This window comes from Toxotes jaculatrix, chromosome 12 (assembly GCF_017976425.1).
Source record: "Toxotes jaculatrix isolate fToxJac2 chromosome 12, fToxJac2.pri, whole genome shotgun sequence".
In the NCBI taxonomy this organism is placed as follows: domain Eukaryota; kingdom Metazoa; phylum Chordata; class Actinopteri; family Toxotidae; genus Toxotes; species Toxotes jaculatrix.
The window spans coordinates 12,579,636-12,595,903 of record NC_054405.1 but is presented as its reverse complement, the minus strand read 5'-3'; the positions used below and the strand labels follow the sequence as shown (position 1 = coordinate 12,595,903).

Below are 16,268 nucleotides of genomic sequence, written 5' to 3'. Positions count from 1 at the left end.
CATTGGCGTTCACAGACATTCACTGTTTTGATTTTCACAACTCAGAGCTGCCTGTTCTCATTGTAACATCTAATCAGGGACTGACTGATCTCCGAAACACCAGGTAAACACAATGATGAGTAATTAACTAGCAGAGAAATTGTAATGAACTGTGATAACACCAAGGCGTTAAGTGTCCCTTTATTGGCTGACCAGAATTCGACTCCAGGTGGGAAATCTATTCTAACTTCACATTAATCCACGGTATTTGCATTTGTCATAATTCAGCTCCTCATATCAAACTGTGTTCCAAAAGCAGCTTTGTAGTCAAGACAGAATGTAACAGACAGTATTCACTCACTTCCAAATAAATGAATCTTGGACTCTAAAAAGCTGTCGGTATCTTTGAACGTTTCGGTTTTGCTTACTGAGTTACACTGGGCAACAATCCTACAGTGTGCTGGTCAGAAGAAATGTACCTAAAGCCTTCTCCAAAAGGACACATATCTTAAGCTCTGACTGTCACATCCCCCACCAGTGGGACAGAAGGCATCACGGCAGCATGGATGTTGGTCATGCAGGAAAGGGGGAGGCAGTAGAGACCAAAGAGCTCAGGCTACTCTGAGAGTCAATTCATGTTATTTACTAATCTTTACGTTTTAGGTAAATGCCTTCTGTTATTTAATAAAAGTCTTGCTTTGGGTGTTTAATGAGTAATAATTTTGAGAATAGTAATTAACCAGCAGATTTTCAGTCCTGTATTATTCTGTATATAGGCAGTTGGTGGTATACAGTTAGATAATATGTAATCTGTGTTTACATTAATGCAGCAGTGCTTAATAAAGAAAAATCAATTGTTTCCTGCTTGTCAACCTGTAATTATGGAACTGTGCTCTCAACAACTATTCATTCTCTCTCTGGTCCACCCCCATGCTGCTGTTCTCCGCTCCCCTTTATTGACGGTTTCACTTTTTTTTTTTCATTTTTACCCATCCCCCTCACTTTCTCCTCTATCTTCATCTCTATTTCACTCCTTCTCTTTCTTGCTGTCTCAGTGTAATGCGATCCAGGACTGATGCTGGCAGCCCCAACTGTGGCACTGCAATCTCTGCTCTGCTCCGGTTGCTAGGCAGCCTGTCTGAGACGGGGCTCGGCGATGCACCTCCCTCTCCGTCTGCCTCCGAAAGGCAAAAAGAGAGAGGCAAGAGTGGCAGGGCTGGCCATCCGGCCATCAGCCAAAATTCAGATGATCCCTCCGAATTTCTCAGTTTTCAGAATGGACTGCTTCACATCTGCAGTGCAGCAAGGCATATTGTGAGCCTGAAGGGGGGAAGGGGGGCTTTAAGGGAGTGCACATTTGTGGCAAAAACACAAGCACTTACCCACAGGACAGTGTGGCAGATATCCACTGTGATGCTGCCCACCTTCTGATGTGTTTGTGATGGAAAATGCTGTGTGCAGATTTTGTGTCATCACGCCTAGAATGAAACCTACCATGTGTGGCTGACACAGTGGGCTGCTGGCAGGCTGCCCAGGTGTGGGATATCGGTAGGGGAGTAAGGTTACTAGGAAGAAGCTGCATGATCTGCTGCTGTAGAGCCGCTATGAGTCATGGCTCTAGTTGTTCCATGTGGCTGTGGAGGACGATCACTTTGCTCAGCGCACAATGGCAACATTTACGAGGCTTTGTTTCGATCATGCCGTCACTTTGCATATGTAGGCGTCACACATGGTATGTGATATACAAGACATGCATATAGATTGTCCACATTTGGCTTGAGGACTCATCTGTGATGGAGATACTGCTCGATGCGCCTGGTGAATTTGTCATTTTTGTCATTATGTTTGAAGGAGATGAGACATCAATGAGAAGAGGCTGACAGCGGATTCTGTCCGTGATCTAAACATGATCAACCTCTGATGCAATGATTATTCTTTGTTTTTAATAATATAATTACATCCGCTCCTTTTACATGAGACCTTTTAGGACTAATAGCCTTGTCTGTATCTGTGTGTGTTTGTAGAAGTACAGGTACCAGGATGAGGAGACGCCCCCCTTGGAGCACAGTCCAGCACATCTGGCTCCAGGGAAAAGTGCCGAGATGCTTCATATGAGTGACAAGAACCTTGCTGCCATGGAGGCCATACATGGCTACACACCACACACACATATCTCTCCTGTCAAGGTAGGACACACACACACACATTTCTGTACATTGCTCAATACCTACATACACTACTACAACAGCACATTACACTCAGCAGTCAGCACAGGAATGGGTCATTTTTTACCTCATATTTAAATAAAAAGTGAGATTGGTCATGTGGAGCCAATCAGTAGTGTATATATAGCTACTGTAGAAGTGGGAAATTGTATAGATTATAGGAATCATGGTGATGACTTTCCAAACTAAAGGGAAATAAAATTATAACCCTAATTACTTACAATGCTACTGATAAAAACATTAAGTCTAATTATCCCCAGTTCAATCACAGATTTATAGTCCTGGTGATGTGGAATCTTGATTCAGCTGCATATGCTCTAAGCTCTAAGCTTGTTAAATTAAATTTTCTTTTGACTCAAGGTTCGTTAAAATAATTTGCCTATTGTAACTTTGCACTTAGGATGACGTGTTGTCTCTTTCCTATAATCTTCCTGTAATTCTTCACCATAAATACTTTAATGGGAATATAATATATTTATGAGGAAATCTGGCCCTTGACACCCTTAAGCACCCGATCAACCTTACACCTGCACAGACATGCATATCGGGTAATATGATATTGGAGCTTAACAGCATGAAAATAAAGGCACAAGTGGACACATTATGTTTTCAGGACTGAGTAACCTGATCACCTGAACCATTAAAGGATGTGGTCAGAGATAAGTTTATCCTAACATATGTCAATATGTAACATCAGTAACAATATCAGTTTACACCAATTTCTGAAATAAAATCCCTCGTGATTAGTTTTGTAGAGGAAAATTATAACAACAAATAGCCTGATTGGCACATGTAGTTGCAGGCACAGAAAGACGAACTGACTGATGCATGTAGTATCGCTTTGTTTAGAAAGAACTGGATATGATTCATCTTCATCTCTAAATGAGACTGTTCATTTTCCATTAACTGAAACAAAAAAATGTGACACTCGAAAGGTTCAGTTACATTTTGAAGTGGGAAGAGTAACTCAGAGCTTTTGTGGACACTAATGCTACATACAGCTGTAGCAGCTCCCGGCACCAATAACTTAACTGCTTCTTTACAGTATTTACCTAAGACAAATGTCTTACAAATGCAGAATTTAATCCCTGAGAGCGCTCCATTGGAGAGAAGCAGGCACCGACACAGACAACACACAAGAGCTCCTGGTAACACAATCAAAAGATACAGCTGACATCAGGGGGAACATGAGCGCAGTTACTTTGCCTGGAGTTCAGCAACGATCACATACTGTACCTACAAATGCAAGCAGGTGTAAGCTATAATGCTAGTTTAATAACGATCCATCTCATATGCCCACACATGTTCTTTAACAGCCTCACTGGCTATTAAGACTTAAGAGTTCCTGTATTTATTTGCTTTGAGGGGGAAGCGTTTCTCTATTTCCCACATGGGAGTACGATGAAGTCCCCGGGGAGCAGATATGTCCATTAAAATGCTCTCTTTTAATGAGTAGAGAGGAGAGGCTGAGTTATTGTGCTTTACAGCTGCTATTTAAAACATACAGAGCCTGTTCAGCATGAGCTATGGTGGACATGGAGATTTTTCCTTGCTGGTGCTGAGAGGGTGCCTGGTTTAGGAGCGCTGCCAAATGGGAAAACTTGAGTAGTGGCATTGGAAAGCCAGATCCAATCTTCATATGGGACAATAGAAACAATTCATCGTATGGCACAGTGTGCATTACTAACTCTCGGACTGTTAAACTATCATCAAATCAGATGAAAAAAAAACAGGAAGTGTTCACGGCAACTTGAGAAAAAAACACTTCAGGTAAAGGTTACTCACAGCTTTTTAGGAACATTATTCATATATAATGTATAGTACAGAGCATTAATACAACCAAATACAGCCTTGAGTGATGTGTCATTTAATAGGAAATGAATGTATGCAACAACTCAAGTTACTGAATCTACCTTAAACCATTTTTATATTTCTTTAATCTTGCTTTTATCTCACGTGTTACTCTGAACACCAGCGTGCACATTTGACAACCGAGTGCAGTACAAGGGGAAGGTTCAATGTACAATAAACCAACACAGAGAGAAACAAGCCCCGGCCATGATTCGGTTGTGGTTGTTTTGTCTGTCAACGTCCATATGTCCCTGACTGACTGTTAGCTGCTTTGTCAAGTCAAAGTGTCAATCCAGCAGCTGCTGCAGCTCGAAGAGTGTGACAACTGAAAGGTGGCGCATGTCAGTCTACTGTGGCCTGCTCTAATGTTTGATGCTAATGTTAGGCCAGATTTTGGGGATATTTTAGGGGTGATGTAGTGTAACAGTTGGGGAGATGTACTAAAAATGACATATAAGTGTCTTATACTTTAATGTAAATATGCACGTGGTTTCTTACGTGGACAACATGATAAAATACAGAATAAATAGTGTAAGAACATGAAACTGCGTAGACAATGTGCTGTCCCTTTCTGACCTTTCTTGGTGGTTTGATTAATTCCCTTTGTCCCAGTGGAGTTTGTCATCCAGCACATACCAGGGGATCAGTAATTATTCAGAGTTGATGGGTGCACCATTTATTATGGTGATGGGGAGGGAGACTCTTTTCCCTAAAATCCACCATTATGAGGTAATTTGTCTGTTTAAGAGAAAATTTTAAATATGATGTGTGCCCTTTGGTGTTTCAGATCCATTACTTGACTGATTCAGTCATTTCCCAGAGGCTTGTGGTATCAGAAATTCTGACTAGTTACTCTCCCAGTATATCTTTGAGTCCACATACAGGAGATATAATTTTAAGCCAAATAATAATTACAAGCTATGAGCAAGAAGGTTAGGATCTGTAACAAGTCTCCACATAAGTATGATTAAGAGATAAGCTAGGTGATATTTTATATTTTTCATGTTGGCAAATCCCAGAAAAAGACCAAAAACAATGAGTGTATCATATCCTTCCACCTGTAAATCTGATTTAGCTTATTCCTCAGTGCCACAGACTTTCTTTCTTGTCCAAAAATGATTAAAAACACATTAATTAGCCAAACCATTGCACCAGCTCATATGCCCCTTGATTGTAATAATCATGGACACTGTAGTTTATTTTGAGTCACTGTCAATCCCACATAAACTGTCCTGCTGCCACAAATACTCACTAACACAAGAGAGGGTGTTAATCCACACCTAAAAATAGTCCCCAACAAACGCACTATTTTCTCCTGTTTGAGTAACGTTTGCTAAAAACTACAGTGTCCGGCAGTTTTAGGAACTTACAGAGTCTTTTTTGAAAAATGGAAATGTTTCAAAATATTTGCATCCTCAGTTGGTTAAAAAACTGGGCTTGTGGCTGAGAGGCACAGACAAGAATGGGAATAAATATTGTCAATTTTGGTCTTTTCATGAGATTTGTTGACATATATATGAATATAAAGTGGTGCCTGCCCTATCCTTCAATCACCACAACTGCTACCTTTTGCCAGTTCTTTGTCAAGGTCTATAGTCACATAAACTATAGACTATGTACTTTAATAATGTGTGAAATACCCAAATTGAGCCTATTGTTTGGGTTTTTTCATAGCTGTGAAAATCTCTTAAAATGGCTATTTAATTTAAACAGGATATGATATTCACATCGACCTGCAGTGTTGGTAATAAAAGCGTAGGCAGTCTGCACTTCCACATCAAAATCTCTACCTCTGAGGTAAACACTTCAGTTAAGGACCTTCATTAGGCATCAAAAGTAGAAGATTTGTCAATATGCACAAGATGCAGGTTCTCCCACATGCTGTTAATGTCACGTCTTTGCACTGCCAAATCATTTTACTGGCTGTACAACACGTCTGTCATGTCCTTAAGAGTCTTGATTGTTCATTATGCTGACTCCTGGTGCATTTCATTGAAATCAGTGCACAAAGTACATTTCACTGGGTGACTGCTTTTGCACAAGTGATCTGTGACAAAGGAAGGAGAAGAAACATCACTACAGTTCACTACAAAAGCAACTGCAATTAAACGTATAGCAACAATAAGACTGTTATGAAGAGACCTACACTGCAGCAAAATTCCATCTTGAGGATATTTTTTTTTTCCTATCACATTAAAGAGAGCATGTTGATGTTGTTCACAATGTTTTGGGAACAAGGATTGGCCCTATTTCTATTTCTGGAATACTGCCATTATTTATGAAGTCTTGTGTTTCTCTTCAGGGAGAGCTGAATGCACTATGAAGCATAAAGGTCTGGCCTCACTTAGTTCAAAGTGAATCGTTTGCATCATTTTATGTCAGTGGGCTGCATCTTTGAATCCTTTAAAAGAAAAAAAACACACATATATACATATAAATAAAAGTATCTCAGTCCCAGGCTTGGACGACTGAGGACAAAGACTGTCGGAGCCATTTTGGTTTTTTTTCCTAGTCAGCCTCACGTCAGTGTTCATATTCACACTGTGTTCTGCTGTATTCTGATACGTTATAAGGGACATGCAAGTATTAACATTTTATGCCTGATGAGTTCTGCTTACATAAGTGTGAGAAATTATTAAGTCTGAGATAATGGTCACGATGATAAAGATAAAGATGGCTGTTTTTTGCTCTTTGCTGTTGATGATGACTGTGACAATGAGAGTAAACGATGATGACGATGATGATGATGATGATGGTGGTGGTGATGGTTGGTTTATCTGTACTTAGCGTTACCCCTTGCGCTAGAACTGCTTCCTCACATAGCGATGGTGGTTCAGTTTCGACATTTTGTTTTTGTGACCCTGTTCAGTACTTTGTGACATGGTGAGTAGCTTCAGTGGACACCTTGGCCTGCACCTGTCCCATATTTTCAAATTTAACTTTCACGTCTCTTATTTGTCATATCTTTCTTTTCCCCCTCTTCATTACACAGCCCCCCACCCTCCTGCATCCCTCTCCCTGCTTGTGACCTCAACCTTCCTACTCCCTGCTGGCAGTAGGAAGGTTAAGGAAGTTGACTTGTGAGCCCACTGTTGCCTGCTTGAATCTCTTCACCCGCTAGTGGAGTCCTGTAGGGGGTAGTGAGATAAAATAACTTAGTAATGCTCTACTACTCTGTTATTGTGATAGCCACTGCTGATGTGCCACTGAGCAATGCACTGAAGTCCAAAATGCCTCAGAGGAACTATCAGTAGCCCTGTCTGTATATGGATTGAGAGGTGCACAGATAGTATCTGTAAATATCAGGATCAGCATGAATCTGCCTCCCAGGTAGCCCTACACATGGATCAGCAAATACAGCTGTCTCAACATTCATAGCTGAATGATGTGCAGTGCTGCAATATAAAACTTTTCCAGTGGGAGAAAAAGCATCTCCTGACATGTGGAAAATGCTGCACTGCTGCTGTTTGTAATGGTGGTTGGTGTATTAGTAGCTGTGCGGGGTGGAAATCAGGTTTAACGATCCCACTGTTCTTTACTGCTTAACTGATTCCGAATAAGCTGTTTTTCATTGGTCTATCAATGAGTCAATCAATGACTAGTGAGGGAAAAATAGATAATATCTCAAGCATATTTTATTTTGAGAATTTTCTGTTCTATTATTGGCCATTTTTTTAAATTTTGTGGTTTACTACATAACAGTCAGTGCACAATGTGATTAGTTTTAGATTAGTTTTACAGACAAGTGACTCATTTGTATAACTGTTGTGGAACAGTTGCAGTGTCACTTAATAAATAAAAATCTATAGAGATATAAAAGACTGATACATTTTGTAAACATACAGCTGTGTTTGTGTTTTCCCTTCTCAGAGAGATCTTATACAACTGTCTTATATACTTTCTATATGGTACACTGCTGCTTTCTCATGTTGAATACTTATGGAACATTATGGTATAACTCCATATGGGGTGTTGAACTACCATATGCAGAGCATACAGTATGAGCTTATTATAGATTTCATTAAAAATATACAGAATCAGTACCTATTTTAGACTATCTTGGTGCTTGTATCAGTCCTGGTAAGCTGGTTTTGGTGGACCTCTGCTGTAACCCAGATGTAAATGTGTGTGTGTGTCACAGATGAACTTGTCAGCATCTCCTCTGATGAATTAAAAAAACAAAACAAAAAAAAAACAAAAAAACAAAAACAAAAACTGGAAAAACAAAGCGGCACCCACTGTTCTTCCCCTGTGCCCATCCGCATGACCCGCACAATTACCCTCTCCCTTCTGTTGTTTTGCAGCCTGTGTTGATGTCTACGGGACACACTCCAATGTACACCTCCGCTGTTTCCACACTGGTAAGAGCACAGTGATCCGTGCCGCTCCGTCACCCCGAAAGTTACCAGTATCACCATCAGTCATCAACATCAGTGTGATTTGTATCCTCATTTCTTTGTCTTTGCTGGATTTGGTGTCACTCAACGTTTGTACGACTGCAGAGCGACAGCTGCCCGTTCAACGCCATTTTATCTGTACTGCCAAAGAGTATGAGGTCATCTGTTTCCTGATGATATCAGTGTGTTCATACTCATTCTCATTCAAATCTCCTTTTGTCCATCAGATTTGTTCCGCTTGCACCCAATGAATGAATATTTTTGGGCCTGAAATCACACGACTGCAACTACAAAGTTTTTAAATGTTGTACTTCCATCACACGACAATACTCCTGTGTTCCTGTCATGTTTCTCTTCCTATACTCTAAAGCAAAAAGTGATACTAGTGCATTCCTGCACCTGAGCTCCATGTATTGTGGATCCTGTTTCAGTGGAAAGACGTTTGAGTGCTTTTGCAGGTATATTTCTCCAGAATCAGTTTCTCAGGGCCGGATGTTACACACACAAACAAAAACTTGTGTCTTGAAATATGTAAACCAATAAAAAAAAAAACAGCCACGATGCTGTGAGACACGAATGAAGATGAAACTAACCCTCAGTGATACGTTGGTGTCACGTAGTGTGAGGGCTTGACGGACAGATAGATGTAATCTAAATTTTTGCAGGACAGACTAAAACCTGTAGGTGTCAGTGTTAGACTGTGCAGTGACTTTCATAACCTTGAGAAGATGGCTATGCTGCTTTCTCAATAAAACATTTTTATGATCAGACAGGTTGCATTAGCCTTATGTGCCATGAATTGCTCACATGATTTCGTCTGTCTTACAAGACAAAAAATGCATATAATACCAAAGGAATTCATACTCAAGTACCACAAGTTATTTCACTAAAAGGAAATTTCTAAACATCTGTAAGTAAGAAGTGAAAATCTGAAAGCAAAAGCTTTTTTGAATTGTACTTGAATAGAATAATAATTTTAAAGGGACAATACAGGATCATTGGAGGGAGCAGACTATTAAATCTGGCTTTCAGTCTCTCTGCCTCTGTTGAACAAGTAGTTACTCTTGTAACTATACATCATTTCTTGTCTTTGTCTGCTTGCGCTGACCTTGAACGCACCCCGTCTAATAGTGCCTGCTTATAATTAAACAGTTTAACATATGGGACATTCTGCACTATTCAGCATAAAGTCATCAGAAAGAAGAATGTGTTTGCATACAGTCCCTCACACATATACAGACGTACTTCAGCCTGCATATGCATGCATTCAATTTTCCTCACTGGCTCAGTATGTATGTACTGTCTTGTCTGCAAGATGCATTGCGGGTAACGCGTATGTGTGCGGATGTCTTTGCAGCCGGTGTAGAGCCCGTGTGGTTGTCATTGATGTGTAGGTGGTGTCGTCAGTCTGTCTCTTTATTGCTTTAATGGTGTGGGGTTTGCCAGTACCACTCCGGGCCCCATTGATTTATGGGAAGGATTTTCTCTGGAAGCACTGCAATGGTTTGGCAAAGTGAGAGCAGGTCTTTGGGTTATGTACATGATTTAGCGAAGAGGTGCTTTAGCTTCAAATGACATCTATTTTTTTTTTTTTTTTTTTTTAAACTTAGGGCATAATGTAATTAGAAATCATTTTTTTTCACACTGCACAGAACTTTTGATATTGATCTGTCCTCGTATTAATTAATCTTTCTGCCTCGTTCACTACATGACTCTGTAAGTCCCATGTGCCCAGTGCCATGTCCTCCTCTTATTATAGGGCTATATAAATTGCTGTGACATCATGTGCTGTGCTCTTACTGCTGTGATCAGACTCAGAGTTCAGGCTCTATCTGACACCAAACACGAGATCAAAATAAATGTTTTATATACCAGATTTTTACACAAAGAGGCAAATCCATTGTTTGATCTTTTATCCCAAAATAACAGAGTTAAGAAAAGGGTTGTTAAAAGGGTTGTTTTTAAAAGCAAAGGCTGGGCTAATGAGCAAAAAGTCTTATCCTTTCAGTGGTGCAGAAAAGGTATTTCCCTACTCTTGCAGTGAATCCCACAGGCATCATTACTGGCTGAATTCAGCATTCAAGATACCTTCGAACTGCACATACAGATATAACAGAAGGCATCCCCTCATCCTGTGCAAAAGAAGAAGCAGGAAAAATAATTACCCCTAAACTAATGTGTCTTTAGAATTCAATTTTCTCTCTATGTTTTGTATAAAGTTCACTCACACACTGACGACCCTGAAGGCAGCCCTGTAGCCTCTTATTTTGTAACGTTTTACCTTTGACTTCATTCACTGACAGAGATCTGGGTCAGGGATGTTCTTCGGCAGGCTGTTTTTTTTTTTTTTTTTTTTTTTAAGAATGCATAAAGGTACATTTATCTAGACAGACTGGAGTTCTTGAACTGAAAACATTACACAATATTGCTGTTTATCCTTCACCTGAGGGGCTGGGAGTGAGAAGCAGCAGGCACAAACTGCTTACTGAAGACCCCCACCGCCCAGTTTATGTTACACTCTTATCTCTCCTAATGAAAAACAATACACATCACTTTCTCTCCGCCTTCACCACAGAACCTCTTCTAAGCACAATCCTTTCACACAAATCTCTCTCAGACAAAACAGTTAACCCCTCTAAGATGTGTTTGACACTTGGCATAAGGACAATCGTTTTTAATGTACAGATAGATTCAATTACTGTTTTCTGTAGCGTTTCCCCAAAAGCTCTCCATTATGCCCGCCCCTTTCTGCTCTGCACTCGTCTGGCCGGTATCTGGTTTCTATCTTCATTTTCTCCGTCCTCTTTAGTTTTCTTTAATAAATGTTTAAATATGTCCCCGCAGCTTCGGTGTAATTACTGTGCAGCAGCAGCTCAGGTCCTTTGGGAAGGAGAGGGAAGCAAGGCAGAGAGGAAAAAAAAAAACTATGCATGCAGAAAGAGAAGGAGAGAGCTGTTCGTGCTGAATGGTGGAGTAAGACAGATAGAGAGGGCCTTGCAATTGGACGGGTAAGAAAATTAGATAGGGGGATGGAGGAATTTTATTTAACAAAATAAGAACGTCAGCTGACAGCTTGTCCTTCAGCATGTCCTTACGTAATTCTGTTCAGCGTGCACGCCTTTGTGTGTTGCTGTGCATATATATGACACACCTGTCAATCCATCTGTCTTTCTGAAAGAGAGAGCTGGAGCAGGACGGGCAAAAACCTACGGATTTTTAAGTGAATTCAACTCTTCTTTTTTTTTTTTTTGAAAACAAAAAAATAAAAAATAAACAGGAAAAAAAGTGACAAGTTAAAATGATCTGATGTCAAGCTATATTTTGCCAGTGCTATGTTGAGGTCTCACTATTTTGACTGACTGGCTGTAGAGCTGGGGCTTGCAGGCCTCCAGTCCCCTCTCAGTTTCAAGTGGTCCCTTGGACAAGTCAGGCCAGTTTGAGCTGCTTGTCCTGCTACAATCAGCTGAACTATAATTCCTCCCCCTCTCACATCACCAGCGTCGACATTATACAGAGAGACAGCTAAGTAATTGCCATCAAACTTTCCTGCTCGCTCCCTTTTTTTTCCCTCATCAGCGGGGATGGGAGGGGTACAGTACAGTAGCAGCAGAAAATATGAACTGCATTCTCGCTGAGCACAGACCAGTAGCAGGGAGGCACCGCTATCGCAGTCCACTGCCACAGATGACGAAGAATGAAATGATCTGTAAAGGCTTTTTGGGTTTTTTTTTGTATTCTGGTTGGCTGATTTCTGAAGACAGGACGAGTGTGTCTCAGATAATAATGAGCCTTTTTTGGTGATGAGAAATTTTTCTAACTTGAGCCTCGGTTTGGAGGATGATATCGGGCTTCTTCAAATGAAGTCTCCAGCATCTACTCAGCAAAAGGAAGAAGCTAATTGGCCTGTGCCTTTTCTGCACTTCTGGATTTAAAAATGTATAAAGGTGTATCCTGCGTCTAAAGCATGCTATCTTTAGTATTATGTTTTATTTAGCTTGAGTGGAAAGCAAAGCTCAAAGGGCATGTGTTAAGTTAAAACAGATATCTTTTAATTTAGGCAATCTGGATGCTCCGTGGTCTCTGACCGACTGTTATGGCAGGGCCTAGATCTAATGTCTTGCTTTGCAATAATTCTTTTGTGGTATTTCTGAAAAGAGGCACTTCCAGAGCTCACTCTAACGCTTGCAGCCACGTTCTCGGTGGATGCGCGTGTCATTTCGGGAGGTGAGCAGGTTTTGCTCCCCAGCATCAACAACAATTTCAATTTTTGGCACTCGAAGCAGAATGTTCATGTCTGTGTGGTACGCCAAAAAGATGGGCAGTCGGTTCCTCAACAATGTGCGGAAAGCCAAGAAACATCGACATCATAAGATGGTAGGCATGTTTTAAACATGTTAACTCTTTTTTTTTTTTTTTTTTTTTAACTATGACTGGACCTCAATATATCAGAGAAATACTTGTGGTGCTTGTGGATTATTTGTGATGATATTATTGCTAATTTCTTTATTGTAAAGCACATTGAGCTGCATTTCATGAATGAAAGGTGCTATACAATTAAAATTCCATCTAATTATGATTATTATTATTGTTGCTATGGTACCAAGGCTTCGTTTTGTAGTACCTGTACAGACACAGAGTTCAGATCAAGGCTGTGGTTGCACTTATGTTTGTGAGTCTTGCTCTGATGTTTTGTTTTCATTTACTATTCAAACACAAAACTGTATGTAACCACCAATTCCATACCCCTACAACACACACACAGATGCATGCTACCACCTTTTCCCGCACTCCACACGTTCGTGGGACTTAGTAAGGAGCGAATAAGTGAGCAATGTTTATGATGTGACATCTAAATTAACCTCCATCACATCCTGCACTAAAAGCCCAAACACAAGCACAGAGGTAGCAAAATCACCAGCCATCCAACCTGCCACACAAACAGCTACAGCTACACATTACGAAACACTTCACAGAAGTCTTGCCTTCGCATTTCCATTTCATTAACTGCCCTGCACAGCCCTAAGGTAAGGGTCAGTCTGGTGTTGTTATCCGTGTGTGCCTCTCTCTCTCTTACACAGAAGAGCAGCGGTTTACATGCAGACTAAAACTCTGCAATACCCATAATGCTTGCCAACTTAATTGCTGCTGTCAAAGAAAACCCTTTTATTTATTTATTTATTTTTTAAACTCAAACACATACCAATTTATAGTTTGACATTGCGCATTTCAGCAGAGGTCACTGTCTTCCTTATTGACTGGATGGCTTTTACCTGTTAGAGGCTCTCCAGCCGCTGCAAGGTGTGCAGGACATGCAGCATTAAACCCTCTCTAATGCAGCCTTTGGTTTGCGTCCAGAGCCCGCTCGCATGTGACAGCATCCCCTCTGACAGTACTGAAGTATTCTTTGTACACTTACTCTCAACAGGAAAGGCAAAGACAGGAAGTGGTGCTTTAAATATCCCCAGGCTTAGCTAAACAGGTGACTGTCATTATTATTGGCGTTATTTTACCTCCTTTGACTAAAAATATCCACCAGCCTGAAAGCGCCTTGTGATGTGAGCGTGCACAGAAGGGGACAGTCAGACGTGCGTGTTTGCAGGTGCACGTGAGCAGAGCGGCAGACAGAGATTGATCAGAATATCTGAATGCCTTGTGAGTCACATAGCAGGAGGACTGTACTGTATGCAGCTACAGACTTAGCATACCCTGAAGCTTATGGTTCCCACTGCTTAACAGCCAATACTACATCTATTTATTCAATTCTTAACAAAGAAAAGACGCTGATTTAAAGACACAGTTTAGCTCTTTTACTGTGCTGTTTCTTGCCTCAGCCCAGCATGTGCTCAAATACTGATATTCTTTTATTGAGGACATGATCAGGTACATCATCACAGCATTGCATAAAACACAGCAAAATCTGAGAAACAGCTAACTAGAAACATCTAAATAAACCTGTTTTATTTGTCTTTTAATGCGTATATTCTGGCAGTTAGCTTGATGCATATAAATTCATCAAGAGGTAAAGGCCTGGGTGTGCACGGGTGTTGCCTGCTGCCTTTAGAGACGTGGCAGAGGACAGGTTAGTTGAATAGGTAGTGCTAAAATATAGGTGGGCAAGAGCAGCCAAACACTGTAAATCCTAACAACCCTGATGTCGAAAGACTTGACAGAGCAAAGAGAGGGAGTGAGGGCTCTGTCAAAATCCCTGCAGGGGAACTGCCTGCACTGAGCTTAGATTTCTGCTGGCTATACTCATTATTTCTGTCTCTAGATAAGGATGAATTTGACGTAATGTTCAGCAGCACGGCCCGTTGGACACAGCTACGCGGTGAAGCTCTGCACAGGCAACTGTTATAATCGACCAGTGTGCAGTTCAAGCCGAACTCTGGCATTTTGTGCAGGGGCTTGGGGAGAGTTTTATGTCTTTACCTTGTGTGGATGAGTATATTCTCTTTATAATGGGAGATATAATTAGTATCGTTCAACGATGATGATTTCTAATGAGAAAAGGGGCTTGGAGCATAGGATGGTGGTGGTGTGCAAAGACCAGGCTTTTTTTTTTTCATAGTGCTTTTTGGCCGCATTACAGCAGCAAAATCGCAGGTGTAATTAATAAGCTTAATTACAACATTCAGCTGTGCTGGGTCATTGTTATTGTGCATGTAGGCTCACTGGGACACTGATTGAAACAGAGCCATTGTTAATGTCATTAATTACACTTGTGCCTTTCCTGCAGTGACATGCCTGAATGAAAAAGGCCTATAGGCCTTGCTTAGACACTGGATCTGAAAATCAGATAATGAAGAACTGTTTTCCAAAAACAGTAAAAAAAAAAAAAAAAAAGGCCTCATTGGGTTAAACAGCCATACCGGCAATTAATTTACAATGATCTAATCTCAGATTTTAGGATATGAGAAGCTGTAATTAACAAAAGTTTGATGTTTTTATTGGCAAACTACTTAAAACAAACGATTACTGCCAAAATTGCCATTGATTTCTTATCTGTCAACTGATTAAGCGACTAATAATATTGTCACTTCACTGTGTCTTTAACAGAACATAATAGGACTCGCAAGACAACTCAAACCGGATTTCAGTGTTTGATATAGCAGCCATTTCCTTAAGTACACCAGTTTTTTTTTTTTAATTCAATACAGTTCTGTAACAAATTCCGCTTTTGAAGTTTCAATTTTCCATTTTTGCTGTCAGTGTCAACAAAATGTGGCAACTTAATTACATGTTTAAAACTGTTTCTATTATTTCTATTATTATATCCTCCTTATTTACAGCTTATTCAGGAGGTGAAGAGTATCAAAAACACCACAACGATGACCTCAGTGCTAAAACATATAATTGAGTTAACACCCATATGGCAGAAATTTTAAAACAAAAGAACATTACAGGCAACAGGGTGTAGAGAATCTAGTTGTGGAGTTTAAAGAAAATACAAATCCCTGTAATAATATATATATATATAAATACAATGAGCATTTCTTTGAGTTCCCATGATGACTTACTCTCTCTTAGAGAGAGAGAGAAACAGACTAAGTGAAAAAATAACTTCTCTTTGCATCACAGAAAGATCACTGGATAAGAACATGAAAAACGTTTTTCTTAAAAGCAGAGAAACTGCGTTGAGTTGGGGTCGTGTGGTTGTTTGTGTGTGTCAGAGCTGTCAGGTCTGTGAAGGTCAGCAGGCTGATTTTATGCTGCTGTTTGCTGTTCTGTAAGCACTTTAGATGCACAGCGTCCTCCCCATGCTAATCAGCATGGTACAGAATGACAACAGATATAAATACAGACGCTCAGAGAGGGA

General features: G+C 40.3%; 1 protein-coding gene across 2 annotated transcripts in view; it reads left to right on the top strand.

Moving 5' to 3' along the window:
- Positions 1–16,268, top strand: part of LOC121190434 (disks large homolog 4) — a 39,487-nt gene that overhangs the window by 9,193 nt on the left and 14,026 nt on the right. The window contains exon 2 of one of the 2 annotated variants that reach the window (XM_041051156.1): positions 2,007–2,165. In XM_041051156.1, coding sequence (XP_040907090.1) covers positions 2,007–2,165 — 159 coding nt within the window. Of the gene's footprint in view, positions 1–2,006; positions 2,166–12,736; positions 12,827–16,268 lie in introns of those variants that run through there. The other variant, XM_041051157.1, reaches the window with a different exon arrangement.